The sequence below is a fragment of the Schistosoma haematobium genome, chromosome ZW (genome assembly GCF_000699445.3).
Source record: "Schistosoma haematobium chromosome ZW, whole genome shotgun sequence".
Lineage (NCBI taxonomy): Eukaryota > Metazoa > Platyhelminthes > Trematoda > Strigeidida > Schistosomatidae > Schistosoma > Schistosoma haematobium.
In genome coordinates, this window is record NC_067195.1 from 15,832,837 (window position 1) to 15,860,582 (window position 27,746).

At 37.3% G+C, this 27,746-nt stretch overlaps 2 protein-coding genes across 3 annotated transcripts; one reads left to right on the forward strand and one right to left on the reverse strand.

Annotated features, from left to right (window-relative positions):
- The first annotated feature begins 6,139 nt into the window (after positions 1–6,139).
- EPS15_1 (Epidermal growth factor receptor substrate 15) lies at positions 6,140–27,641 on the forward strand. Of its 2 annotated transcripts, XM_051210520.1 has the most exons (7): positions 6,140–6,191; positions 7,387–7,702; positions 10,424–10,518; positions 17,785–17,818; positions 19,650–19,735; positions 20,323–20,529; positions 22,757–27,641. In XM_051210520.1, exons 2-7 carry the CDS (start codon positions 7,513–7,515, stop codon positions 23,219–23,221), a joined length of 1,077 nt encoding a protein of 358 aa, XP_051070518.1. In that variant the 5' UTR covers positions 6,140–6,191; positions 7,387–7,512; the 3' UTR covers positions 23,222–27,641. The 2 variants fall into 2 exon arrangements, with proteins under 2 accessions (XP_051070518.1, XP_051070519.1); XM_051210521.1 differs by lacking the exons at positions 6,140–6,191; positions 7,387–7,702; positions 10,424–10,518 and having other exon boundaries at positions 10,767–19,051; positions 19,650–27,641.
- MS3_00002867 (uncharacterized protein) lies at positions 25,426–27,625 on the reverse strand. The gene has a single exon (XM_051210522.1). It carries the CDS (start codon positions 27,178–27,180, stop codon positions 26,254–26,256), a length of 927 nt encoding a protein of 308 aa, XP_051070520.1. The 5' UTR covers positions 27,181–27,625; the 3' UTR covers positions 25,426–26,253.
- Positions 27,642–27,746: the final 105 nt, after the last annotated feature.

A 27,746-nucleotide genomic window follows, 5' to 3' on the forward strand; every position in this document is an offset into this window, starting at 1 on the left:
TGCTGCTGCTGCTGCTGCTGCTGCTGCTGCTGCTGCTGCTGCTGCTGCTGCTGCTGCTGCTGCTGCTGCTGCTGCTGCTGCTGCTGCTGCTGCTGCTGCTGCTGCTGCTGCTGCTGCTGCTGCTGCTGCTGCTGCTGCTGCTGCTGCTGCTGCTGCTGCTGCTGCTGCTGCTGCTGCTGCTGCTGCTGCTGCTGCTGCTGCTGCTGCTGCTGCTGCTGCTGCTGCTGCTGCTGCTGCTGCTGCTGCTGCTGCTGCTGCTGCTGCTGCTGCTGCTGCTGCTGCTGCTGCTGCTGCTGCTGCTGCTGCTGCTGCTGCTGCTGCTGCTGCTGCTGCTGCTGCTGCTGCTGCTGCTGCTGCTGCTGCTGCTGCTGCTGCTGCTGCTGCTGCTGCTGCTGCTGCTGCTGCTGCTGCTGCTGCTGCTGCTGCTGCTGCTGCTGCTGCTGCTGCTGCTGCTGCTGCTGCTGCTGCTGCTGCTGCTGCTGCTGCTGCTGCTGCTGCTGCTGCTGCTGCTGCTGCTGCTGCTGCTGCTGCTGCTGCTGCTGCTGCTGCTGCTGCTGCTGCTGCTGCTGCTGCTGCTGCTGCTGCTGCTGCTGCTGCTGCTGCTGCTGCTGCTGCTGCTGCTGCTGCTGCTGCTGCTGCTGCTGCTGCTGCTGCTGCTGCTGCTGCTGCTGCTGCTGCTGCTGCTGCTGCTGCTGCTGCTGCTGCTGCTGCTGCTGCTGCTGCTGCTGCTGCTGCTGCTGCTGCTGCTGCTGCTGCTGCTGCTGCTGCTGCTGCTGCTGCTGCTGCTGCTGCTGCTGCTGCTGCTGCTGCTGCTGCTGCTGCTGCTGCTGCTGCTGCTGCTGCTGCTGCTGCTGCTGCTGCTGCTGCTGCTGCTGCTGCTGCTGCTGCTGCTGCTGCTGCTGCTGCTGCTGCTGCTGCTGCTGCTGCTGCTGCTGCTGCTGCTGCTGCTGCTGCTGCTGCTGCTGCTGCTGCTGCTGCTGCTGCTGCTGCTGCTGCTGCTGCTGCTGCTGCTGCTGCTGCTGCTGCTGCTGCTGCTGCTGCTGCTGCTGCTGCTGCTGCTGCTGCTGCTGCTGCTGCTGCTGCTGCTGCTGCTGCTGCTGCTGCTGCTGCTGCTGCTGCTGCTGCTGCTGCTGCTGCTGCTGCTGCTGCTGCTGCTGCTGCTGCTGCTGCTGCTGCTGCTGCTGCTGCTGCTGCTGCTGCTGCTGCTGCTGCTGCTGCTGCTGCTGCTGCTGCTGCTGCTGCTGCTGCTGCTGCTGCTGCTGCTGCTGCTGCTGCTGCTGCTGCTGCTGCTGCTGCTGCTGCTGCTGCTGCTGCTGCTGCTGCTGCTGCTGCTGCTGCTGCTGCTGCTGCTGCTGCTGCTGCTGCTGCTGCTGCTGCTGCTGCTGCTGCTGCTGCTGCTGCTGCTGCTGCTGCTGCTGCTGCTGCTGCTGCTGCTGCTGCTGCTGCTGCTGCTGCTGCTGCTGCTGCTGCTGCTGCTGCTGCTGCTGCTGCTGCTGCTGCTGCTGCTGCTGCTGCTGCTGCTGCTGCTGCTGCTGCTGCTGCTGCTGCTGCTGCTGCTGCTGCTGCTGCTGCTGCTGCTGCTGCTGCTGCTGCTGCTGCTGCTGCTGCTGCTGCTGCTGCTGCTGCTGCTGCTGCTGCTGCTGCTGCTGCTGCTGCTGCTGCTGCTGCTGCTGCTGCTGCTGCTGCTGCTGCTGCTGCTGCTGCTGCTGCTGCTGCTGCTGCTGCTGCTGCTGCTGCTGCTGCTGCTGCTGCTGCTGCTGCTGCTGCTGCTGCTGCTGCTGCTGCTGCTGCTGCTGCTGCTGCTGCTGCTGCTGCTGCTGCTGCTGCTGCTGCTGCTGCTGCTGCTGCTGCTGCTGCTGCTGCTGCTGCTGCTGCTGCTGCTGCTGCTGCTGCTGCTGCTGCTGCTGCTGCTGCTGCTGCTGCTGCTGCTGCTGCTGCTGCTGCTGCTGCTGCTGCTGCTGCTGCTGCTGCTGCTGCTGCTGCTGCTGCTGCTGCTGCTGCTGCTGCTGCTGCTGCTGCTGCTGCTGCTGCTGCTGCTGCTGCTGCTGCTGCTGCTGCTGCTGCTGCTGCTGCTGCTGCTGCTGCTGCTGCTGCTGCTGCTGCTGCTGCTGCTGCTGCTGCTGCTGCTGCTGCTGCTGCTGCTGCTGCTGCTGCTGCTGCTGCTGCTGCTGCTGCTGCTGCTGCTGCTGCTGCTGCTGCTGCTGCTGCTGCTGCTGCTGCTGCTGCTGCTGCTGCTGCTGCTGCTGCTGCTGCTGCTGCTGCTGCTGCTGCTGCTGCTGCTGCTGCTGCTGCTGCTGCTGCTGCTGCTGCTGCTGCTGCTGCTGCTGCTGCTGCTGCTGCTGCTGCTGCTGCTGCTGCTGCTGCTGCTGCTGCTGCTGCTGCTGCTGCTGCTGCTGCTGCTGCTGCTGCTGCTGCTGCTGCTGCTGCTGCTGCTGCTGCTGCTGCTGCTGCTGCTGCTGCTGCTGCTGCTGCTGCTGCTGCTGCTGCTGCTGCTGCTGCTGCTGCTGCTGCTGCTGCTGCTGCTGCTGCTGCTGCTGCTGCTGCTGCTGCTGCTGCTGCTGCTGCTGCTGCTGCTGCTGCTGCTGCTGCTGCTGCTGCTGCTGCTGCTGCTGCTGCTGCTGCTGCTGCTGCTGCTGCTGCTGCTGCTGCTGCTGCTGCTGCTGCTGCTGCTGCTGCTGCTGCTGCTGCTGCTGCTGCTGCTGCTGCTGCTGCTGCTGCTGCTGCTGCTGCTGCTGCTGCTGCTGCTGCTGCTGCTGCTGCTGCTGCTGCTGCTGCTGCTGCTGCTGCTGCTGCTGCTGCTGCTGCTGCTGCTGCTGCTGCTGCTGCTGCTGCTGCTGCTGCTGCTGCTGCTGCTGCTGCTGCTGCTGCTGCTGCTGCTGCTGCTGCTGCTGCTGCTGCTGCTGCTGCTGCTGCTGCTGCTGCTGCTGCTGCTGCTGCTGCTGCTGCTGCTGCTGCTGCTGCTGCTGCTGCTGCTGCTGCTGCTGCTGCTGCTGCTGCTGCTGCTGCTGCTGCTGCTGCTGCTGCTGCTGCTGCTGCTGCTGCTGCTGCTGCTGCTGCTGCTGCTGCTGCTGCTGCTGCTGCTGCTGCTGCTGCTGCTGCTGCTGCTGCTGCTGCTGCTGCTGCTGCTGCTGCTGCTGCTGCTGCTGCTGCTGCTGCTGCTGCTGCTGCTGCTGCTGCTGCTACTACTACTACTACTACTACTACTACTACTACTACTGCTGCTACTACTACTACTACTGCTGCTACTACTACTACTACTACTACTACTACTACTACTACTACTACTACTACTACTACTACTACTACTACTACTACTACTACTACTACTACTACTACTACTACTACTACTACTACTGCAATAGTAATAATAATAATAATAATTTCAATAATGATTATAATAATAATTGTCATAATAATTATAATCATAATCATAATAATAAAGTGTTGATGCAGCTATTTGATCGACAGATGTCTCATCTATGGGGATTCAATTGACTTCTGTTTTTGTAACTGAACTGAGCCATTTAACATTTATGCAATAGAAATTATTTTAGTTACTTGATATTATGAGGATTTATTGAGAACTGGATCATTGATAACTATATTTTACCTTACGGGGCAATAAATTGACATTTGAAAAATCATGCACATCACATTCTTTGCCCAAACTTGACTATATTTGTGTAGTCACATTAAAAATTAGGTTTCTTATTTTCTGTTTCTTTTTCTTAAAGGTTATTAAAAGTATGTATGTCTGAGGTTTATGTGCACTAAGTAATCTTGTGTTTACACATTTTCATATTGCGGTTGGTTAATAAACACTTTATTGACATTTTGTTTTCATTTTTTATAAAACATTTCAGTGAAAAATCTGCAGTAGAATCTGATTATGTCTCTATGGCCAAAGATTCTCAACGTCGAGCATCGGAAGCCACTGCAAAACAGCGTACAATTGATACCCTTAATCATACAATTCGTAATCTAGCTAATCAACGTGTGGAAGCCGAACGTCGACTAGGCGATTATAGTCGTGAAAAAGATACGTTAGAAAATGTGCTTAATGAAATCAAAAGTCATGTCGTGAATGAACGTCAAAAAGTTGAAGAAATGCGTATTAAAATCAATTGTCAACAAGCCTCAACGAATGTATGTTTTTAATTTGTGATGTTTTAGAACATTTTATGTTGTCTTATCACCCCTAAATTCCGTTCATTATTTTTATAAACTTTCAACTAGTTTATAAATTCTGATGAATATCTATACTGTATGGTTGTTCTATTTAAAAGCTGCCATTCTTCTATCGCACTGTCGTGTTCTCGCTTATGGCACAGCACAGTATGTTGTAAATGAGTGATTTATACTACAAATAGATAATATTGGAAACGGTATGTACTTCTCTCATGATTAATGAGTTTGTTTTTGAAGTTATGTTCTATACTACTTGCGAACGAGATTTCTAAATAACACCATTCAACCCAAAAGTGCTACTCATCGTCGACCGTCTGATGAGTTGTTTTAATGCCAGTCATTATTAAGTATCTACAATACGATTAGCTGCTTTTAAAAAAGACATCATGGATTCGTGAGCAGGTGATGACACTAAATGAATCTAAAGAGGTGTGTAATTGATTCCTAATTTGATTTCATCCGTATTTGTTACGGAAATTAATCAAAGTAGACTTGTTATCCACTTGTTCGGAGCTTGCTCTGTGAGATTGTTTCTTAAGACATCGGCTCAACGGTGCCCTTGTAGCAAGTCGAATAGCACTTTTGGATATGTCTACTGCGCACGTATTCTATTGCTTTAGTAATGCATGCTTTGAAATTATAATTGGTTCACTGTTATTCATAGGCGATGCTAGAAGTATTGTAGAAATCAATGAAACAGTTAAGCGAAACAAGAAAATATGAGGAAGGGAGCAAGTTGAAAGTAGGATGTATTAGCAGTATTTTGTGTGATCAGTTGGTTATATATATATATATATATATATATATATATATATATATATATATATATATATATATATATATATATATATATATATAGTCTACATAAAAGGTATTGTAAAGAAATCAAAAAGCCGAAAATTTTCTGCTTATCTTTATAGTCGGCAAATATCTTCTGTCGTGGATGTCCGTGGATATAGTTGGTTGAAAAGCTTATAAGTGAGTCGGGAGATCTGGAAACATTCGGAAAGTTGTTGTCCATAAATGGTATTTCATCAATTCTCTATGGGCAGTTAGCATCAATAACATCGAAAGAAAGCGGAGACAGTTGGTAACTTATGTACACTCGTATAAAATTTTACTAGGGAAAATGATTTGTAGTCATATTGATCAACTTCTGTTACATAAACCAAATGTTTTAAGGTAGCAACATGTATTTGGATGTGATATGCACTATGTAAGAACACATTCAATCGGACTTCGGCACAACTGACTTAGTATTTCCACTGGTGACGGTCGAATACGTCTTGATACTTGAATATTCTGTGTCCTAGTATATTATTTAGTATTATTTTCATTCATCGATTACAATTTTAGAGTCAAAAAGAAGAAATAGCTTGTTTACGTAATGAGTTGAATGAATTAATACGAGAGGAAGCGATGTTACAAGACAAAATAATTGAAAACCAACGCCGTTTAGAACAAATTGAAAAGGAAAACCGTTTAGCCCAGTCTCGCGTAGATCAAGTAAGTCACATTGTTGCATCTGACTTTTTTTGTGTTTCAGTTAGGTAATGAAAAAACTGTGTATATTGTCTACTGTGTTTGATTGACACGTTCCATACATTTGTTGCAAACTAACCATCTCTTTGCTTTTATCAATTCTATAAGTGTTAGCAAGTAGAAGTTAGTGGTTTATCCAAGTCACAAGAGCTGGCGTCTTAATACTATTAAACCTGTTAAGTACACATTACTAAACCTCATGATTACCAGCATGATGCTGCTACTAGATGTCAGTCTTACATTAAACTTGTTTATCAGTATACTTGCTTGATTTTTTCGTTTAAATTTTACTGACTTATTGTTAGCGATAGTTTTTGTTTTCTAATTCTTAGGCTAACATTAAACTTGAAACATTAGAATCTACTCGTGGTCAATTGTTAGAAGTGCTTGAACAATATAACGGTCTATTAAATGGTGATGAAAATATCAAAGAACCAGATGAGGCAAGGGTTAAGTCTCTGGTTAGTTGACCAATTAATTAATGATTTTGATTATTTTATGTTTTCGTTTAATAAATTCATAATTCTAGCATAAATTAATATTCTACGCTTTTGGTTAATCTAAGTTTGCGTAATTGTTGAAAAATTCCCATCATATTGAAGCACAGATATATGTACGAAGAATATTCTTTGTAATAAATTCTGTTCAGGTTTTACAGTTATATATCCAAATTATTAATCGAAAAACTAAGTTTACATGCTACGATTTATTTCACCTTAAAACTCGACACTTTTTAGATTATTAATTGAGATATATAGTTGTAAAACGTGATAAGAATTTGTTAGAAAAAATTCTTCGTTCATATATATCTGTGTTTTCGCCTAATTGAACGATTGTTTACCCGTTCTCATTGCTCACATCGTCTTTACTTATCTGTTCACCGTTAGCTTACATTTTATAGAATATTTAAACTACTGTTTCAAAATGCTTTATCTTTGTATGGTTCTTTTGATTTTTGAATCCAAAGTATTCAAGGTTATCTTGTTGAGTATACTTTTTCGGCATTAGTATGACTATCATCAGCAATGAGTTGTAATTATACTGAATTGAATTCGCTCTCTTAAAGTCATTTCGTTATTTAAATTATTTTGGATCTGTTTATTATTAAATCGTTTCCAACGTATCGGTTCTTTAAACTAGTGGGATTCAAAACATATATATTTATATTTTGCACAAAGTCTTTTGGTTTTTACAACAAAAATCCTCTACTTGTATTTAAATTGATTGTGTATCACTTTAAGGTTATCGATTATTAATCTGAATCTCATTGAGTAAATCCAGACTGTCGGATCTAACCAACTCAATGATCGTGATTAATGTATGGAGATCTGTGTTAGTGAGTGACATTGTTCGAAATTGATCAGTACATTTCTGAAATTTGTTTTTTCTTTATCTTCCTTTCGAATTTCGGTTTTAAACTTATCTGGTACTTTTATTTGTCATATTTACTCATTTTTGAACTATATTCCTTATGCTTATTCTATCGTACTATTAACAATATTGTTATTACTACGATTACTATGCTATGCACCTTGTTAAGTTTATCTCATCATTATAATATGATAATGACAACCTAGGTTGATATATATTAGTGTCATGTTCTACACTGACTGGCTAACTATATGCAAATTACATTTGGGCTTTCATTCTTTTTAGCTTTCTGATGAGAGTGCAAAAGATAGTTTAAGAAGTTTCGATACAGGTCTTGATGGTATAAATTGGCCAAATAATAATAATGCGCCTTCTTTTACTACTGGTATATCAACTTTCTCAGCATTTGATATGGCACGAAGCCAAACTGGTGCTCACTCTGTACCACTTCCATTAATGTCAATGAATACTGTATCGGGTGGTGATTGGAAGACGAATGAAAGAGGTCTTCTAAATTCTTCACTTGGATTTCCATTTCCTTACGATCCTTTTGATAGTAATGATCCTTTCAAATCTTCTAAAGCCAATGAGTTTCATAAAGGTGAGTTATATATACCAATCGATCACTAAAAGAGCAACCGATAGTGTTTTCATTTTCTTAAATTCCAGGTACAGATGATAGTAATGTATTAAACCGGGTTCTAATGTATGTGGTCATGGCTAATGAATGTAAATAATGAATGAATGGAACACATTGTGGACGATGTGTTTTATTCGGCATCATACTTCGAGGGAGATTTTTATTTCTGCTCCTTTCATAATTTTTCACGTACAGTTACACATAGTCACTGTTTACCTAAATGTACAATTTTGTACGTAACACTGGACAAGTAGCTGTAAATTATTCACTGTCTAATTCAAAAGTTTAAAAGTGAATCCACTGATTACAATTTGTTCAACACTGATGTTTACTCATCGTTAGAACTAAAACATAGATCTTGACTAAATTTTGGATGCTTGTTATGTCTCCCAGTATATATTTGTTCCAGTCATTGATTTTATTGTTACAATTCAATATAACTTATTTTCAGATTGGTGGTGAAATAAAAGCTAATTGGAAGCCAAGGTTTTATATATATATATATATCATTTATGCATTTGTACTACCTCTATATGTGTGTGTAACTATTGTCTATGAATGTCAGAGTGGCCATGGCTTATGTGATAATTTTTTCTATCCAACCGATTGAGTCAATTAGAAATTCCAATGTAAACAAACTATAATTTATGTTAATTTACTAATGTTTTACAATTATCTCTTATCAGCTAAATTATTAAGATATTTGATAACTCGTTATACATACAGGTGTGAGTATGTATGTGTTCATTCATGCATGTTAGTTGCATTGTTGAACTGGTCGTATTTTCTGCTAAACAACCTGAGAATTTACTTGTTTCTTTAATGAACTATTTAATTCAATATTTTATTTCGTTATAATACTAGCAAGACTGTCTTAGTGATTAAGACGTTCAACTTTCAGTCGCTCAGTTGCAGATTCAAGCACTGCTCGATCCACATGGGTTTAGGCAACCGTGTAGTATCATTAGACCGCAAAGCCAAATGCATCAATCTGTATTTGGTGATTATTATTGCTTTTTTTCTTTGTAGTGAAAAGTTCCTATCGGTTATAAATCTCACAATATCTTGATATCAGTGTTTTGTTTTCATGAGTTATCACTTGGCGAACTACTCTGCCGTATTAGTCTATTACGATCGCACTATTTCTGAACACAGTTTCTTGCTGACTCACTTCCATTAGATGTAGGAATTTTAATCAATCTTAATTAGAAAATGAAATTCTGTTAGACGTGATCTACTCGTCGGCAGTAATCTGTAGATAGGTAACAAAAATGATAATCATGAAAATGTATGATATCCGATCAAGATTTCGTTTATTTTGTGTTGATAATAACTCTGAGGTTTTACTTACCTAAAGCGATCCAGCGGTTTGAATTTTATCTCGAGGAAAATTATTATCATTTATTGCTTATTGAATAATAAACCTTTTCAAATTATTTATTAACACTGACATCAGTTGTGAACTGAAAAAGTCATCTATTAACTTATGCTTGTCTTCACTTGTCATCAACTTCCCACAACGAATGTAAGGGGTTAGAAAAAATTGGCCATAAATATACCAAATCTCACTTTATCCCACAAATTTCCATCTAAGGCGGTGAAGCTTTAGAAGTACAGAGATAATTCGTCTAAAACTACTCATTAGCCCTCATACTTCTAATATCACTCGAGATTACGATCGAATGTTACTAGATATTAATATGAACTTTTATAACTGTTTCAACATTTATTTCGAATGCATTTTTCTTTTGCAAACCAAATTGTCTGCCACTTATAGGAAATTTCTGATTCGTTCGGGAAAATTATTGCTACTGTTAGTGTTGTTTCAAAAGAAGAAGAAAGAAGCATAATTATTAATGCACGCAGTTGTAGAAAACGCAACATTATCAAAATCCTCCTTTTAAGTCACAAATTTCCCACATTATCTTAGTGATAAGCAATTTTATGAAAAATTAAAAGGAAAGAAAATATTAAGAAATAGAAATTTAATTTTGCATTAAATGTATCGTTAATTCTGTGATATTCTGTGCTTTGTTGCTGTTTACTTTATAAACAGTAGTTAAGTGGATAACTCGTTTGCGTTTGAAGCGAACGGTACTGTGTTCGAGCCCCGAAGTGAATACCAACTCAGAGATGCAGGTACATCCACCCGACGAGTCCCAAATAGGACAAAACGCGCATCTCGACCTCCACTGCTTGCTACTATCCATCTTTGTCAATAACTTACATTCTTAACGTGTCTTTAATTTTAAAAAGTTTGTAGTTTTTTTTTTGTTTTTTTAATTTTATTATTTTTTTAAAAATCTTTTTAATTTCTTTTTGTATTTGCTACTGCCTTTTTGTTCGTTGTTCAGTAAGTAACTTGTTGAAATACCCTGTGCTGAGAATTCTATATTGTACCAAAAAGATAATATTGAATAAAGCCATTAATAATAATAATAATAATAATAATAATAATAATAATAATGCTTGTGACTGAAGGCAATATCACGACAATTCGCACAGTATGCTTATATGCCAATCAAAGACTGATCAATTGTAGTCCTAAACATCAATGGGAAGGTTTAAACAATCAATACAACAATGAATTTATATAAATTTGTTTAAATATCTAGCAAAATTTATTCCTTTTGTGAACATAATTTTTCTTATTTTTATTTCATCTATTTTATATGATAACAGAATCTGTTGAGGATCCATTTGCTTTGTCAAGTACAAATGATCCATTCAAGGATTCCGATCCATTCGGTTTAGATCCATTTGGTTTATCATATTTAGTAAGTGAATTTTCAAATACTATTTCGGTCATTATTAGTAGTTAGTGTAATTTTATCAACATTTTTTTCTTTGTAACAGTGCTTTTACTTTTCCCATACAAACTGATAATCATGTAATTATCCGTTTACATATTGAAGATGATAACGAATACATGGGTTTATATTTGTACACATTTATTTTATAAATTATCATCCCTGTACAGTATATATTGTATATGTTTAACTTAACATTATCAATTTTCTTTACGTAAAGAAATAGTTTAACGAATGGATATCTTTCGGGATAAAATCTTATGGAAATCAAACAACACGGAACAATCGTTTTTTTCTTTTCCATAACGTCGGAATTCTGAATAATGAGAACATCTTTGATTATTTCTATCATTTTTAATTCCCGTGTTGTATGTGTTAACTTTAGGTTGTCAGTTCAGTGTTCGACTTTAGTTATATTATCTCAGTGGTTTTAATTTTTATTCGAGTGTAAAATGTATCTTTGAATGTTGTACTTGTAAGTTTTTTACTTTTATTGAATGTATGATGATTGCAGGCTTGCCGGTATATTTCCTGCTAGTTTTAAGTACTACACAAAATCTATTATGTGTTTCATTATATGTTAAATTGGTCAGTTAACACCGTATTAGTTTGCATTGAATTAGTCTTAAAATAATTTAAGATAGGTTGATAAAAACTGAATATACGGGCTTCTAGTTTGTGTGCTCTTTCCACTAAAGATATCAGTAACCTTAAACAAACTTATATCATCTCATATACTTAAACTTTTGTTCTGCTCTGTCGCAGTTAACGATGTTGTCACTTGTTTATTCGGGCTGGCACTTTCGGCTATATGGATAGATCAGATTTCCATGGATTCATCACTGTCTACTCATTACTAATAGTCGGGATTCTGTCGGTCAAGTTCACAACGTAGCTATATCTTTGGATCCTTTTCTCAAAGAAAGTCGTGTAGTACACACACACAATAATACAGTAATGCAATTTGTAATGGTTTTTGGATGATACCTTTGTTGATATTTTTGACTGGATTTTGATCAGTCTAAGTTAACATATGTGCATCCTATGCAAATTACCTCTATATAGTCATTGTCACGAGTTTTTCTATAATAGATGGGATGTGGCTAACAGTGGAATCGAAAATGTTCCTTTCGTCATATTTCGTACATTTTAGCTGGGTGTCCCTGGATCCAAGAGTTATTCTCTACTTCCGGATTCGGACTTAGCTATTTTAGCTTCAAACACCTAACACGTTATCTATTTATCTGCTGAGTCTAGATAGCTACTCAGCTATGCAACTAAAATCTAATGTTTTTTTTTGAAAATCATATATGATCATTTTATGCAAATCTTACTTGTTTTGTTTAATAACTTTGACTCTTTTTAAAAAAAGTAAACTAAGTTGGTTATATGAACCGAAATATTGAAAATCATCATTTCAAATCTCGCTCAGTACTTCGTTTGGCAATTTTTTCGACGTCTTTTACATATACAAAATGTTATGTTTCGGGATACAAATATCGAAGTTGTTCTCAATGTAATTAGAAAACATTGTTTCTGTGAGACATTTGTAAAGAGAGACGCGACATTCCATGATATCACTTTTTTGCAAATTACATTGACATCCTTAAACGAATAGACAAAATCGAATGAATCCAGTGTGTTGTATTCATAAATTTAAATTATTTGATCTGAGAAATTATGATTAAGTGCTGAATTTTCCAAATAAGAATGGTTTTATGACTATATTATCAAATTATCTTTCATAATATCAGATGAAGTTGAACTTACTTAAAAATCCTTTCTGAAGGATGTAACCGAGAAGGCTGCATAGATGTTGGCGAAAATCTTGAGGAAGATGAAAGATAAGTTTATTATCAATAGTGATCTTTAAGGACGTCCTTAACCATCGGGTTCCGTTATCCCAAGACCATACAGGCTCCTAAAAGTATACAATAATGTCTTTCTGCTTCTCATACTCGGTGTTATCAACTTTTCTCACTATTTGAATGTTAATTGGCTAACTGAAGATATACAGCCAGTCAGAAGTCACGTCAATAGATACAAGGTACTGGTTTCATTCATCTTTGTCCAGTGATTAATAAAAGTCAAAAAGTGATATCATTGAATATCGCTTCTCTCTTTACAAATGTTCCACTCGCAATAACAATGTGTTTTCATGTGACTGTATTAAAAAATAACAACTTCCATATATTTATCTTGAAACATTATCTGGAATAACTACTTCAATGCACTTAAATGACTGTTCAGAATTTAAAAATATAGATATATGAATGATGAATATTAGTGGTAAGGTGATGGTTGGAGGTAGTCGACAGGAAACCCTGGACCTAGGTTTTGTGCTACTCTTCACTCGTCAGCAAGGTCTACCTGTAATCTTGAACGGACGGAAACTCGCTGACGGATTCTATGCTATGTTACTCAGCTTCAAAGTCAGAGATGTTACAACTGAGCTCGCCGGGTAGCTACTGACCTCCTGTAAGAATGAGATGTATTTACAGCTGATTGATCACTAGGTAGATTGAAAGTATATCTTGCTGACACGTACCACATAGCATGAAATTTAGGTCCACGGTTTCCTGTCGATTACTGTTCAATTAGGCTAGTGTTTAATAGAATTCGATCTGCATTAAGAAAGACTTGACATATATGACATTGGTCACTACTCAGTGATCAACCTATTGTAAAAACATGTTAAGTAATATTACCGACTAATAAAATTGTTCTAGACTACTTAGGCAACGTTTTATGCTGTTCAGTTTTATTGTAAATGAATTTGTTAATTAATAAGTAGTAATAATAATAACCTATTTTAATGATGTCCACAAACAAAGATATTATTTTTCTACAGAGAAAAATTATCGTGTGATTAAGCATTCTGTTCTCTACCGGTTATATTTGTCAATCAAATGAAGTAAATCGTGCTATATGGTGTTGATACATCATCGTCACCTTTTGTTTTCAATTCATGTCTATGAATTTCTGATTATAAATATCTAATAGGTGTAAATATATACACAAATTTATACTAGATTGAATCTTATCATAGTAACACAAGTGAAATTTTCTGTTAGTTTATAAAATATTTCTTTTGTCTTGTGTTAATGTTTTGTTCAGTGTTACCGAATCCTATGCATTACACCATCTTTGTGTGTTTGTGACCGTGTGCATACACACTATATCTTTGTTTTTCTGAATTTTCATTCTAATTGTTTATATCATATAAATGCCTACACTTTTTTATGTAGAAAGAATTACTGCTATAACTTCCTTTTTGTGATTATCGTTGGTTGGATTGTTACTTTTCGTATGATATACACTGATCACGATAGCTTTTTTTGGTTTTCAAAAATATTTTCAGATAGTGAAACAGAAAAAACAAGTTTTATAGTTGATTAGTGAGATTTAGATTTTCAATTACAGTTTTAAGTTATACGTCTAATAGTATGATATAAAAATATCAACATAATTTGAAGCGGATCCAAATCGTCTACGATTTAGTCTGAAAGCAAACTGAGTTTTAGATAAACATTGAATAATTATTGATACTAGGATTTTGGAAAGCACATTAGTCGAGATAATTCCTGTATTGATTACCAAAAGATTCCTTTCCTTTCATATAAACTGAGATGATCAAAAATTGACTTAATATGAACCTGCTATTAAGTCCCGATGAGACTGGTGGATATTGAAAAAAAAAACAAATCATATCACCTTTTGATCTGCTTGAATTGCTGAGATTTCCGTTTGGACTTTAGAATGAGGCTCAAACCTTTCATAGTTTTGTGAATAAGAACACCAGAGGAGTTGGTTCTGTTTTTTTAAATTAAATAGACGATATTTTAATCACCAGTTCCTTACCGAACAAATATTTCAAGTACCTCCTGACTTTATTTGAATTTTTTCAACTTTACTTGATAGTCATCAACTCCACTAAACAAATTTTTGTGTTCCTACCTTAGATTTTCTAGGACATCACATTGACTCACACGAAACCAAATCTTCACGTGAAAAGGTTGCCACTATATTAAGCTACTCCTAACAAGATTCTAGTAAAAAGTTATGGCATTTTGTGGCTATGTTGGATTTCTATCGGCACTCGATACTTGAATGTAGAGCCATCGTAAAACCTCTATCCAAACTGCTCAGAGGGAATAAAGAGGAATTCAATTTCTCTCATTAAGTGAAGACTACCTTTTGGGACGCGAAAACAACATTATCGAGTGCTCCTATGTTGAAACACCTAAAACTCACTCTACAACTCAGTTGGTCTTATAAATTGAAGCATTAACAACTAAACGATGAAATCACTCGTTTGATACTTTTAGAAATGCCTAAATTCTGCTCAAACACATCTTCACGCGTTTAGTCATGATCTATCGACCGTTTATTTATCAGTTGAAAATTTTGGCCATTTTGTCTCAAGGTCACGATTTCACGATTCTAGCAGACCCCAAATGTGTGTGGTATTCGTTTATTACCTCATCTGATAAGCACTGAAATCGCGTAATCAGATGGCTAGATTTGACATATCAGTTCACCACTGATATCACATCTGTCGAACGTAATAATAGATGCATTATCTATAAGCGAAGTCAACATAGTTATTCAACAAAGTGACATGGCTAAGCTCCAGTTAGATAATCCAAATTTGAGAGTCTCTATTGAATAGTCTAATTTAATCCTTAGGACCAATCCTACTCCATTTTGGGATTCTATCTTTGCGTTCCACCCGATACCGCTTATTTTTGTCATAGTAACGAAGAAAATGTTCAGCGTCTCCATTCTCCATCACTCCCCTAGCATTCGGGTCTCGGTGAATTTTGTAACAGATCGTTCCGTTTGGGCAATAATGAATGTTGAGATTAAGTGTTTGAAGTTACTTGTACTACCAGCAAAGTGAGATTCATTGACACACAACTGTCTAACCAGATAAGTTTTAAACGTCTTCAGCAAATACATGTCAACTATCCAAATCTCCCACATATACGTGTATAGACGTCGACTGCCTCACCAAATGTGGGATTGTATGTCCTTATAATGATACCTTTGCCGAAACTGTTACTTCTGTGTTCTTGGATGAATGGATTTTCAACTTTGGTGTTAATTACACTATCACTACGGATTGCGGATCCAAGTTTCAATCGATATTGTTTCATGAGGTCACCCTTCCCCTAGGAGTCCATTAATTTACTACCATGGTCTACCGAGTATAGAATAGTTCAGTGGGAATATTCCACCTCCAATTAAAAAGCTCGCTAATGTCACAACCTGATACGACAAACTGGAGTGATCCCTCACCATTAGCTCTCCTTGAACTCCGATGTACAATTAAAGACAAGCTATACGACAGACAAACTAATATTCGACACAACATTAGTTTCATCCTTCTAGTTAATCAGTAAAAAGGATAGAAAAAAACCGATTGATCACGTTTCTCAATCAACTTGTTATAAGATATTCTGGAACTCTATCCATTTTACCCATGCATACACTCATCACAAGCAATTCATTAAACATCTCAGTGCAATTATCTACTCACTGAAATCACCAACGCCTTGTACGTAACAAAAAAGTATCCCATAATCGGAAAACAAGGCACTAAGGGAACTGCTTTCATTGACCTATGCAAACCATTTTTTTTTATGGCCAACGAACAGAAAAAGTACCATTAAGATAGATAAACATGTCCTTCCTTCTGAACCACCGAGGTCTAATGGCATACCTCTTCAAGCCCATACCGTACAACTAGAAGTTAAAGGATAGTAACTAAACCCAATCGCTATGTAAGTTTTGTCGACGAACTTATATTTGTATTATCTTCAGTATATGTTCAAGGCAAATTAATTTAGCATTGAATATTTACATGGCAACCATCAATACCGTTTTCGCATTGTCGATCCATCCATATGTTGTCACTTGTATTAGTTAAAACTTGTCTTTAAATACTGCTTTTACCTGGTTTTTATAGCCGAGTAAAACGATTTTTTGTTAACAATTTAAATATATTAGCCTCTGATTAAACACTAAATACATCAAACATCCTTAGATTATCAAATTCCGTTACAATTATTTATTTCTGGGAGACAGATTGGAATTTCTTTGGATTTGATACTTGAAACTGAAATTATTGTATTTTTACTATGGTTAGTTTTTATTGTCCCTTCGGATTACTTTATAATAAAAACGAGGTATAATGGTAATGATGTTAATAAATTATTTGTCCTATTCGACTTCTTATGTACCCTGTTGACAAGTATCATTAATAACAATGCTGATATAAAATTTAAATACAAAAGTAATTGATAAACGTAAATGTTTAACATTCGATAATGTAGATAAACGATAAGAGACGAAAGAAATGCATGTGAACTTTATTGGCAAATTTAACTAAATTTTATTAAACGCGATCCAACATTTATTATAATCAGACAAAAAAAGAAATCTACAGAGATGTGGTGAATAAAGAAAGTGATGAACATTTATGCTCACACACCCTCATTAAAAGTAATCAAGTTAACGACTTTATGTGTACATCATATCTCAAAAAGATTAGATTCCCTTGGCTTGTACCAAAATATCCCCAGAACTCCTTGCCTTCAGTATGAAGAATTTAGTTCAAAAAAGTGACTGTATTCAAAGATAAATTAACCTGAAAGATATACGAAGAACATTGAATAAGCAGATAGAAAAATGTACTATTTCATTGATGGTACAATAGTACGTGAGGAATAAGTTTATGAGACTATAATACCATACGTCCTTTAAGTAAATAAATGTACGGATTGTCTATATGGATGGTCAATAAGTATGTTACATCATGACCTAGTGAATAGACGTATAAAATTTACGGAGCAAATGTATGTGAAAAAAAAACACAACATGTTGGTATGATTAATTCATAATTGTGTGACAAAATCACGATAAATCGTTTATTGTTTTTTGGAGTACGAAAGCTCGATAAACCTCAGCAGATGAATCAAGAAGAATTTTAATATGACAAAAATTGATCTTTGGTACAGACAGAATGAATGTGAAGGCGATGCATTAGGCCAATCAGGAATCTGTCAAATGATAAGTACAAGCGATTGATCAAGAAATAACTTACATTTCCTGGGAATAAGACACAGCATTGGTTATTATATATATATATATTTATATATGATGCAGGTGCTTAATAAAACTGTAGTACATTATTTACTTTGTCTCCTCATTCTTTTTTTCTATATCTAGATGGCCAAGGATAAAAAGTCTCCAAATACTATTGGTAAGCTATATCCGTTATTATTATTATGTAGGTATGAATACCAAGGTTGGACTTGGGATATAACAAATAATACATCTCTTATTATGGTTGCATTTGAACTAAGATTCTATTGACTTGGTATTGTTTTGCTTCTATCTTCCCATTGAGGTTTAAGACTGCGATTAGTCAGTCTGCTATTGGCATATGTGCATACTGTGTGTATGCCTCGATATTGCCTTAATTCACAAGCTTTTATACACAAGGATGGATAGTGGCTAACAGTGGAATCCAGGATGCGCGTTTCGTCCTATCCGGGACTCGTCGGCTGGATGTACCTGCATCTCAGAGTTGACTCGAACTCAGTACCATTCTCTTCAAATGCCATCACGTTATCCACTTAGCTACTGAGTCCTAATAGCCAATTGCTGAGATGCAGGTAGATCTAGCTGAAGAGTCCCAAATGGGACACAACGCGCGTCCTGAATTCCACTGCTAGCCACTATCCATCCTTGATTATATAAGATTCTATTGGTTACTTTCCCCAAAGGTTTTGATAGAATATTTCTTTACAGTTATTTGTACACTAGGTTACTTTTTAACAAGTTTAGTCTCACAAACTTCTCATCACCGTTTTAAATTTAGTATACTTACTGTACTAGTAGCATTTAATAAAAGCATATTATCATCACATACATTGATGCATGGTAATGGCTGGTGTAGATATAGTTCTGAGGAAAGCTAGGAACGGTCAAACCAAAACATTGCATCAGTCCATGAAGTTGTTGATTATTAAACGGGGCGGTGTAGGCAAGTCTATACTACCTGTTTTAGGTCTGCATAATTTGCATAACCAATGATTAGAGACTAAATGAAATGTTTCAGAATCTTTAGCAATGGTGCAGTTGCATTTAATCTTTCTCCTCCCTTGGATTCTAAGTTTCTTTTTGATTTTGACAAGTTTTTTAACCTACTCCACAAATCCTTTTTTTTCCATCATGCCCATTTTGTGGTCATAATTTTTTTTACCATCAATAATACTATTTCCACTTATAGCACTCTCTGTACTTATGCGGTGTAGCAACTTCAACTGATGGAAATTTGTGCCAGTTTCTACATTATATATGAATGACTCACTAATTCTACCTAGTTCATTATTTCCAATAAATCAGACTGAAGCATTTCTATATACTTTCTGTTTACTATGTTATACATTTAATACTACAGAGTGCATACCATGTATGGTCTAATGGTAAGGTGAGATATGTATTTGATTTTCTTATAGCAAATGTTATTTTTTCAGAAGTGTGCACTTTATGAATAAATTTTCGGGTAGTTTGACTTCTTTTCGAGTTCTTTTATCTATTGTAAATGGTCACTGATTTATATTAAACTAATAATAATTAAAATTGTAACGATACTGTTAATAATATTAAACATAATAAACCGAACTCATTTTTTATTGGGATCATTTGGAGAATGCAATGAACTGTTTCTTTCCTATTAAAGTGTAACTACCGAATTCTTGCAATATTGATACCTTTCGAAATGAATTCTATGATTTTTAAATTGTTTGAGATTTATTTATGGTATTATGATGTCAGTTTGTAGATATTGAATTGTTTCATCTCATTTTAATAATTCTCTAAATATCGTATTTAATAATGCAAGTTTTCGAAAAAGAATGTTATCTTTGTTTAGTTGTTGAGCGAATTGTAACGAGTAGTTCAGTTTGAAAATGGTTTTCATCTTGGAATCAAAATCACTTTGAATATACATGCATTCTAGTGTCTTTTCTAAGGATAATTATCATTTAATAGTGGGTTAGCACTTTTTCCCATATTTTTATTTATAGCCTCAGCATTTGATCCTTTTAAACCGGACAGCGTGTGTCCTACTGTACTTCCAGAAAATTCATTGATTGGAGCAGATTTCGATGCTGTACGTTAAACTCTAAGTAACACATTGTAAATGTTGTTTTTTGATACTATTAGTTTTTATTGATTTCCCACTAGGTATTTTAATAATTTCATAGGAATAAGATTACCATAGTTTTTCTGGCATTTTATTAATCAAAGCTTGATCCATCTTCACAAATTGTATGCGTAATTGTAGCATAGATAAACCATTCGTTCTGATCCTGGAGACATTCTTTCTACATTTTTACTCCTACAGTTTAATAAGGTTAACCGTTACGAATCGGGCTTTATGTGCAGTTCATCTGCTTACTATTTGTATCAAATACAATCAACATCGAACAGTCTACTTATTGGAGCTCATATACTAACACAAACTGACCACAGTTAATCATGAATATCTACAACGGAAAAGGCAAACTACTTCACAAATAAAAATTGTCTCTGTTAACATTATTAATAATATTTATTAATATGAAATGCGAATTCGATTTATTTGAAATGCTTTATATAAAGAAATACTGTATGCAATATAAACAGATTATCATACATAAAACTTATCAGTTAAATTGCTAGTGGTAATTACTTTTCAAATTCACAAATAACAAATAGGTATTTGGACCTTCCAACGGTGAGCTATCGAACATGACTGATCCGTTTGGTAGTGATCCATTTACACCTTCAAGTACCTCATTTATGATGAATACAGGTATGGTTAATAACAGAGAAATAAAGAATCATATGAATTCTGTAAAGAAGTCTCCACCACCTCGACCAAAAACTCAACCAACTCCTGGTAAATCTATTCGAGCTTTCAAAGTAGGTGTTGTTTTCTTGTTATTGAAAATATTGTGACGTAAACATACAAGATTCTCTTTGTGTTGGTTTGTTCTTTTTTTATTAATTTTTTACTTTGTTTATCTCAAGGAGTAATGCCACGATGTATAAGGAGCTTTTTGATACTATTTAATCATAAAGTTTGTCTCCTATTTTTGATTGTTCAGTCCACTACTTATTTATAGCAGTTGTTTTCAGATGCTTCATATGCTCTAGTTAGTAACACCTGTCTAGTTGATGTTATTCGGTTGTGGAATTTGATTGAAGAACTGTCAGCATCAGATTATACCAACATTAGTTTTAGAGATTTATATGTCTAGAAAACTCACTGCTTATGATTTTTGATATCTGTTTCACTTATGGTATTCTTCCGAAACAAACTCAAAATTTCTGAATGCTCTTATTACAAATTAGTTTCTGAGTTGTCTTCTTTAAATGAAGGCTTCAAAAAGATAAACAGGTAAAAGAATACGAGATGTCCACCTGTCAATCAAAGTTCGGGTTTACTGAATACCAATCTTCTGTTTATTTTTATGGATGTGAAACATGTTTATTAGGGATAGATATTTATAGATTGCTAATACTTGACAATAGATGTCTTCGAAGCAGTGTTCGTGTTTTGGAAACACAAGGTAAGCAATGCCTAGGTTAGGCATAGAGCACAAGTTCAAGATGTTGATTCGGTTGGTGGGGTAACGAATTCTCATCATCTGACGTGGTTGGGACATGTGTTACATATACCCAGCTACTGCCTACCTTGACGGGTGATGTTGTTTGGTGTAAGGGTGAGCTGGAAGAATCCGAGGGGCGGTCAAACCAAAACACCGCATCACTCCATGAAGTCACTGACAATTGGACTGACTCGTGTGTTAACAGGTGTAAAATACCTGATTGAGGCCCACATGATTTTCGTAACCAGTGGTTAGAGACGTAGAATAATGTGGCTCATAATCGTTTACAATAGTTCAAGTGTATTCACTCTTCATCTTCACTTAGTTTCTGAATCATGGAATATCTTTGTATTACTTTGTTTTACATCTAATCTTTTCTGCAATTACTGCTAATACTACCACCACTTTTAATAATCTGGGGCTTGTCTTGATAGATTTATCTCTCTGTCATAATGTCGAAACTTGAGCCGACGCATGTATTTGTCAGGTTCAATATTCCATTTTACTGACTGACACAGAAGTTTAGTACATATAACTTCCTTTATATGATTGTAAAGCGAAAAAATAAATATTTGTGCAGATCGACATGAATCTGTGTTAGTAATTAACATCAGTTTGGCGTCAGTCAGCCTGAATTCAGGGCTGTAAAGAATTAAAGAGTTAATACAATAAGTAAGTTTAATGTTATCAGAATAAGGGGAAACTGTTGTATTTACTATGTCTTCCATATTCTTTGGATTCAGTAGACGTTTACTATTTTATACATCATCTAAATCACTACAAAATATTACAATTAAGAAATCATAATATCTACATAATTCGAACAACCTCAATGATAGTTCCTAATTATTTGAAGATAATTTAAGAAAGGTAGAACATATGATAATAGTTTGTAGATAGAATGAAAGCTTGTGACAAGAATTTCATAACTACACAATGAGATGGCATACAATAATTATTCTTAGAATAATTCTAATATTTCCATCCATTAGTTGTCCCGATATATATATATATATATATATATATATATATAATATTTTATTGATGTCACGAGCAGATTCATTTTAATGAGCTTCTGGAAACGTGAAAAAATGGAGGCTGCTTTGTCCTAGTGTTACGGAACTCCTTGTCTGTAATCATCCGGGAGTCGAGTTTTGAACTTTCGGTATACACTTTTCTATCTCCAATTGATTCATTATGTTTCACCAATGTTTTTAGTGGATTCGATTTCCGGCTACGTAATATCATGAATTGACTTAATTTAAACTTGTTTACAGTTGGATCGTGGCTCAGAGTGTCCAGTAGTCTAGTCTTTGCGTTTAATACCGAATGTTCTGTTTTCGATCCTCAGCCTTGTAGATGCTGACTGTTTTGTAGTACAATACTAGGACTAAATGCGTGTACAGTGCTTTAAGGCTTTCAGTGGTTTTCCAACTTAGATTGGTTCTCGATATCACCGAAATTGGACAAATTAACAATTCGCATGGTGATATTGAGTACTAATGATACTTTTATATTCCCTTATTTTATTTTTACAGTCTGTGGATGATAATTCTAACTTTCCTACTTCAGTTCATCCCGCTAACTTTGATGGAGATTTTACAGACTTTAATAATTCATCATCATTATCGTCAACAATGGCTACTATTCCATCAAGATATCGTAAACATTCAGTTAGTGGCGTTACTGGTGTTGGCGGTAGTAATTCAATTAATCAGAAATCAACATTCTCTCTAAAATCGAAACCTTCTGGTAAAAGTATAAAAAAGGATCCACAAAATTCCCCATCATCATCTTCACCATCATTAATAAATAAAATAAAGAATATGAAATCTGCGAGTGGTGGCAGTGATGTTCCGTTATCTGATGAAGCAAGACTCTCATGGGCTATCATTGAAAGTCAACGTCTTGCACAAATCGAGGAAGAAGCTCGGAAACAAGAAGAAGCTGATCTCGAACTGGCACTTCGTCTAAGTAAACTAGATTCATCAAATCGACATTAAGAAACATAAAAAGAGTCGATTGCCACTTTTATTTCCATCTATGAAAACCTAGAAAATAACAGTCAAAAAACGTGTTGTCTTCTCATTCAATGATTTTATTACTCCATATTCATTTTTAATTTAGGTTGGGTTAACTGTTCAACTCCTTTTTCTTGCATATAAATACATGATTTTTTACGTACGAGACATACATCAATTTATTCGTTCTTTTTTTTGCTAATATGAATTAGAAAAAAAATAATAAAATTATAGAAAGGAGAGCTAAAGAGAAAAAAATTGTTGTCTTGATGAGTACAAATTCTGTTGAATATAGAAGTTGTATTTACAGTATTGTACAATGATTAATGTAAATCATTGCGGTTACATAGATGATTTGTCATATGTGTTATTTTATTTGTTGAAATATGGAATATATTTGAAATGTTTGCTTAATATGATAATAAAATAGAAAAGATTATGTTGTACACAACCAAATACATTTATATACTTATACAACGGTTACTTACAATAATAATATTATTAGTCTCTAGTTCCTTAAACTTCAAATTTTTACTATGAGTTATATAATTTATTATTTATGAAACAAGGTTTGCATAACATTTAACTTCATTATTACACGCATATACTTTGATTAATAATTACTTATTCTATGGATTGATTAAGAACTGTTGCATTGAATATTGTAGTAACGTTGGTTTTCAGAATAAAACTAATTATCTACGTATCTAATTGTTTCATTAAATCTAACATTGGTTGCACTTTCGAGACTAACACAATTTTCAAATATCAGAGGGGAAATCGGGTCTTTTTCACTCATGTTGCTACATGTAGTTCCACATCTCAGCGCTTTATATCAACCAATGTAAATATGTTTTGTGTTTATTTTGGGTCCTTAATTTGTTAACATCATGTCATCGAGTCGGATATTGCAGTTAGTTGTGACATTTTTCAAAAAGTAGGTACACTCGATCACAAAACATCAGGTTTCATTGTTCATGCACCAACCTTAATAGATGACTACATGGTTGGCTTACAAAAATTCAGCACAACCGTTATTTTTGCTTCAGTTCATTATTCGAAACCATCCACATAGTATGGTTCTCAAATGGTATGTCTCAATACTCCGAGACTGTTAGCTATAGATATTAATATTGGTCATTTACAACGGAAGACCTATTGGTTTGTTGCACTGATGGATTGAATTATCTTGCAAGCTTCGCAAAAGTTTTATGATGTATAAGTTCTTGACACATGTACAAATTGTTTGCTGCATCTAACTATATAGCTTCCTACAGGTACAACATGTTAGAGATAATTTTGTTTTGGATGGAATTCTGTTTTTAACTCAATAATTCATTAAATGCATACTTTTCGCGATCCCCGTGTAATGTCTTAATTTCATGTGCATTTTTGGGTTTTTTGCGAGTTATTAGAATTATCTAATCTGACAAACATATTTTTTTAATCTAAATTACGGAATGAATAAATGCTTTCCAAGATGGACCAGTAAAGTTGATTACTCCATTAGAATTACATGTGTTTATAGTCGAAAAGGCCTAACGACCAGTATACTATTATTTAGTGAAAACGCAGTTCATCCGACTTAGCCGGATACCCATGCAATAATATATGAAGAATTTGCCAGTCATTCATGAAAAACTATATCGTGACACGGACTTCGTGCCTAATATTAGTGCTTCTGATGTAAAAATAAGTATACTGAATGAAGACATATGATACTAAACAAATAAGCTTGCGCTATGTTGTCAAATGTTACTGTTGCACGAAGTAGCAAACTAAACACAAAAATGGTTAATGAATTGCTAACATATCAAGGAAGCAATGCAGAATTTCTTTACAAAGGATTCGAATGGCAGTTCCTAGCTGGCAGCCAAAAGACAACAATTTCCAGTCTCTGCGTGTTGTAATGTCGAGTTTATTTGAACTAGGTATTACTTTCAATGGCTCGAGATCATACAGCAATAAAAATTCCCAATTTCAACTGAATCAATGTATAAAGCCCAGATCAAAGAACATTAAGCGCCACAAAATAGTTTTTTCATGAGTTTGTAGCGTGGTGTCGAGTTGAGATTAACTATGAACACCGCTACCAAGAAACACGTGCCAAATAAATCAGAAGGCGTAGGTTGAACGTAACCAAATAAATCCATGAAATCCCCGAGAAGCCAAATATCAGAAGGCAGTTAACGGACCAAGTCGAGTTATATTTGCTGGCGATCTCGTGGCATCGAAAGGATACCGAGATCGTGCCAGGATACAAGCTTGGTTACAGAACGTAACCGAACTCACGCGAAGTTACAATCAAAGTGTAAGTATAAGAATGGAAGCACAAAATAGCTGTCATCAGCACAGTCAAACAAAAGCACACTAAAACAGTCACTGGTACAGTTGGTTATAATAATAATTGTTTTTATTAAACCAATCGTGTTCTCGTGATAAATGTGAGTCGCTACAGGAGCCCCCTGCTAGAAAGGGTTTACACATTCGATAAATAGCGGTTTGAATCGTGGGACTGATCGGCTGACTAGCGATTGTAGGACGGAAAGATTGGCGAACAGGAAAGCGATCGTTGACCGTCGATTTGCCAACGAAGGTCGTTTTCGGAGAACGATACCAGGAGCGATGTGCCGTATGTATTGCTTGAGTTGGCATGCTACACCAGAGTGGTTTGTATCCAGAATCTGAAGAGGGAGTTCGTAGGGGTCCGGACCAGAAACGCTGCAGACGTAGGACGAAACCACGTTGAGCCAAAAGACCAGAAGCGACTGTAACGACCATGTTCGAGACCAAGCGTATGCCAAGCATTCGAAACCAAAATATCGACTGAGTGAGTTGACAAGAGCATGGGTGATCAGGCCAGCTTTCGCCAAAGTTGACTGAAGTCGACGGAACCAAACGGAGATGGTCGAAGGCGTGGGCTCAGGAAACAAAAAGAAAATCAAAAAGAGAAGAGTGTAGCGTGCGTGTAGCATAGGAATAACCCTACACCGTATCGGTTGTTGACTGTGCGATTAGTCGCGGAAGCGTACGGGCAACCGTACTCGGCGACCGGAACGTGAGACGGCAGTCTCGTTCGTATCGCGTGAGCCTGCAATCTCATCCGAGGTCAGAGGCGGCGTGGTCTGCTGATCTGGACGTGAGACTATCGTCTCGTCCGTAGACGGTGCAGATGACGCGTGCTGTTGACCGGGACGTGAGAATGAGGTCCCAGATATATCTAACGTGGGATCTGAAGATTTAAGAATCCCGCTAGGTTTGATAAGTCTAGCATTGAATCTCAGGTTATCAGATAGGGCACTGTCATCGACGTGTGCTGGTTTGAGACGATCAATGCTGACGATCTCGACGCGGCCATGTCGATCAACCTTGAAGGTCTTTTCGTGACGAGCGATCACGTGAAAAGGGCCTTCGTAAGGTTGTTGCCAAGGTTTGCGTACCGAATCTACTCGTATGAAAACATGTGAACAGGTAGATAACTCTCGAGGGAGAGCGACCTGTCGATGTTGTATTCGAGTTGACACCGGAGACAGCGTTCGCATAAATGCAGACAGTCGATGGACGTAGTCTGATTTACCGAAATTAGGTCTGCTCCGTGATGTGAAGAATTCCCCGGGCAGACGCAATGTCGTGCCGTATACCAGTTCAGCGGCGGAACATTGTATATCTGCCTTCAAGCTCGTTCTGATCCCTAAAAGAACGAGCGGTAAGGTTTCGTGCCAGTTGCCGTTTTCGTGTGCTCGTAGAGAACTTTTAAGCTGGCAGTGAAACCGTTTACTTAACCATTTGGTGCTGGGTGGTTGACAGATATGCTTATGCGAATGCATTCCGTACCAAGCAGCCGGGTCAGCGTGGAGAATAGTCAATAGGGGAAAATTTCTCGAATAAAGCGTGGAATTCATCATCACGCGAATAAAAAGTAACAAGAGTTCGGTACACATAAATGGGAGTCTAGTATATTAATACTATCCTTATCGTTATCCGTCATGTCGAGTATATTATATATTAAAAAATATGAAAATATACGACAGACGTGGATAGATAAATCATAGACTCACAGAATTGGCTTCTTTGGAAGATTTGACCAGAGGTTGAGGCGTGTTCCAAAATACGGGTCACCAATTGTAGCGTGGAGTCGAGTTGAGATTAACTATGAACACCGCTACCAAGAAACACGTGCCAAATAAATCAGAAGGCGTAGGTTGAACGTAACCAAAGAAACCCATAAAATCTCCGAGAAGCCAAATACCAGAAGACAATTAATGGACCAAGTCAATGTTTATTTGCTGGCGATCTCGTGGCATCGAAAGGATACCGAGATCGTGCCAGGATACAAGCTTGGTTACAGAACGTAACCGAACTCACGCGAAGTTACAATCAAAGTGTAAGTATAAGAATGGAAGCACAAAATAGCTGTCATCAGCACAGTCAAACAAAAGCACATTAAAACAAGTACTGGTACAGTTGGTTATAATAATAATTGTTTTTATTAAACCAGTCGTGTTCT

Excerpts from the sequence above, each read along its gene's own strand:
- EPS15_1 (XM_051210520.1), top strand. The coding sequence starts at position 7,513 with ATGGCACGAAGCCAAACTGGTGCTCACTCTGTACCACTTCCATTAATG. Across the intron at positions 19,736-20,322 it reads TTGGAGCAGATTTCGATGCT|GTATTTGGACCTTCCAACGG; the intron begins GTACGTTAAACT and ends AATAACAAATAG. Across the intron at positions 20,530-22,756 it reads AATCTATTCGAGCTTTCAAA|TCTGTGGATGATAATTCTAA; the intron begins GTAGGTGTTGTT and ends TTATTTTTACAG.
- MS3_00002867 (XM_051210522.1), bottom strand. The coding sequence starts at position 27,180 with ATGTGTACCGAACTCTTGTTACTTTTTATTCGCGTGATGATGAATTCC.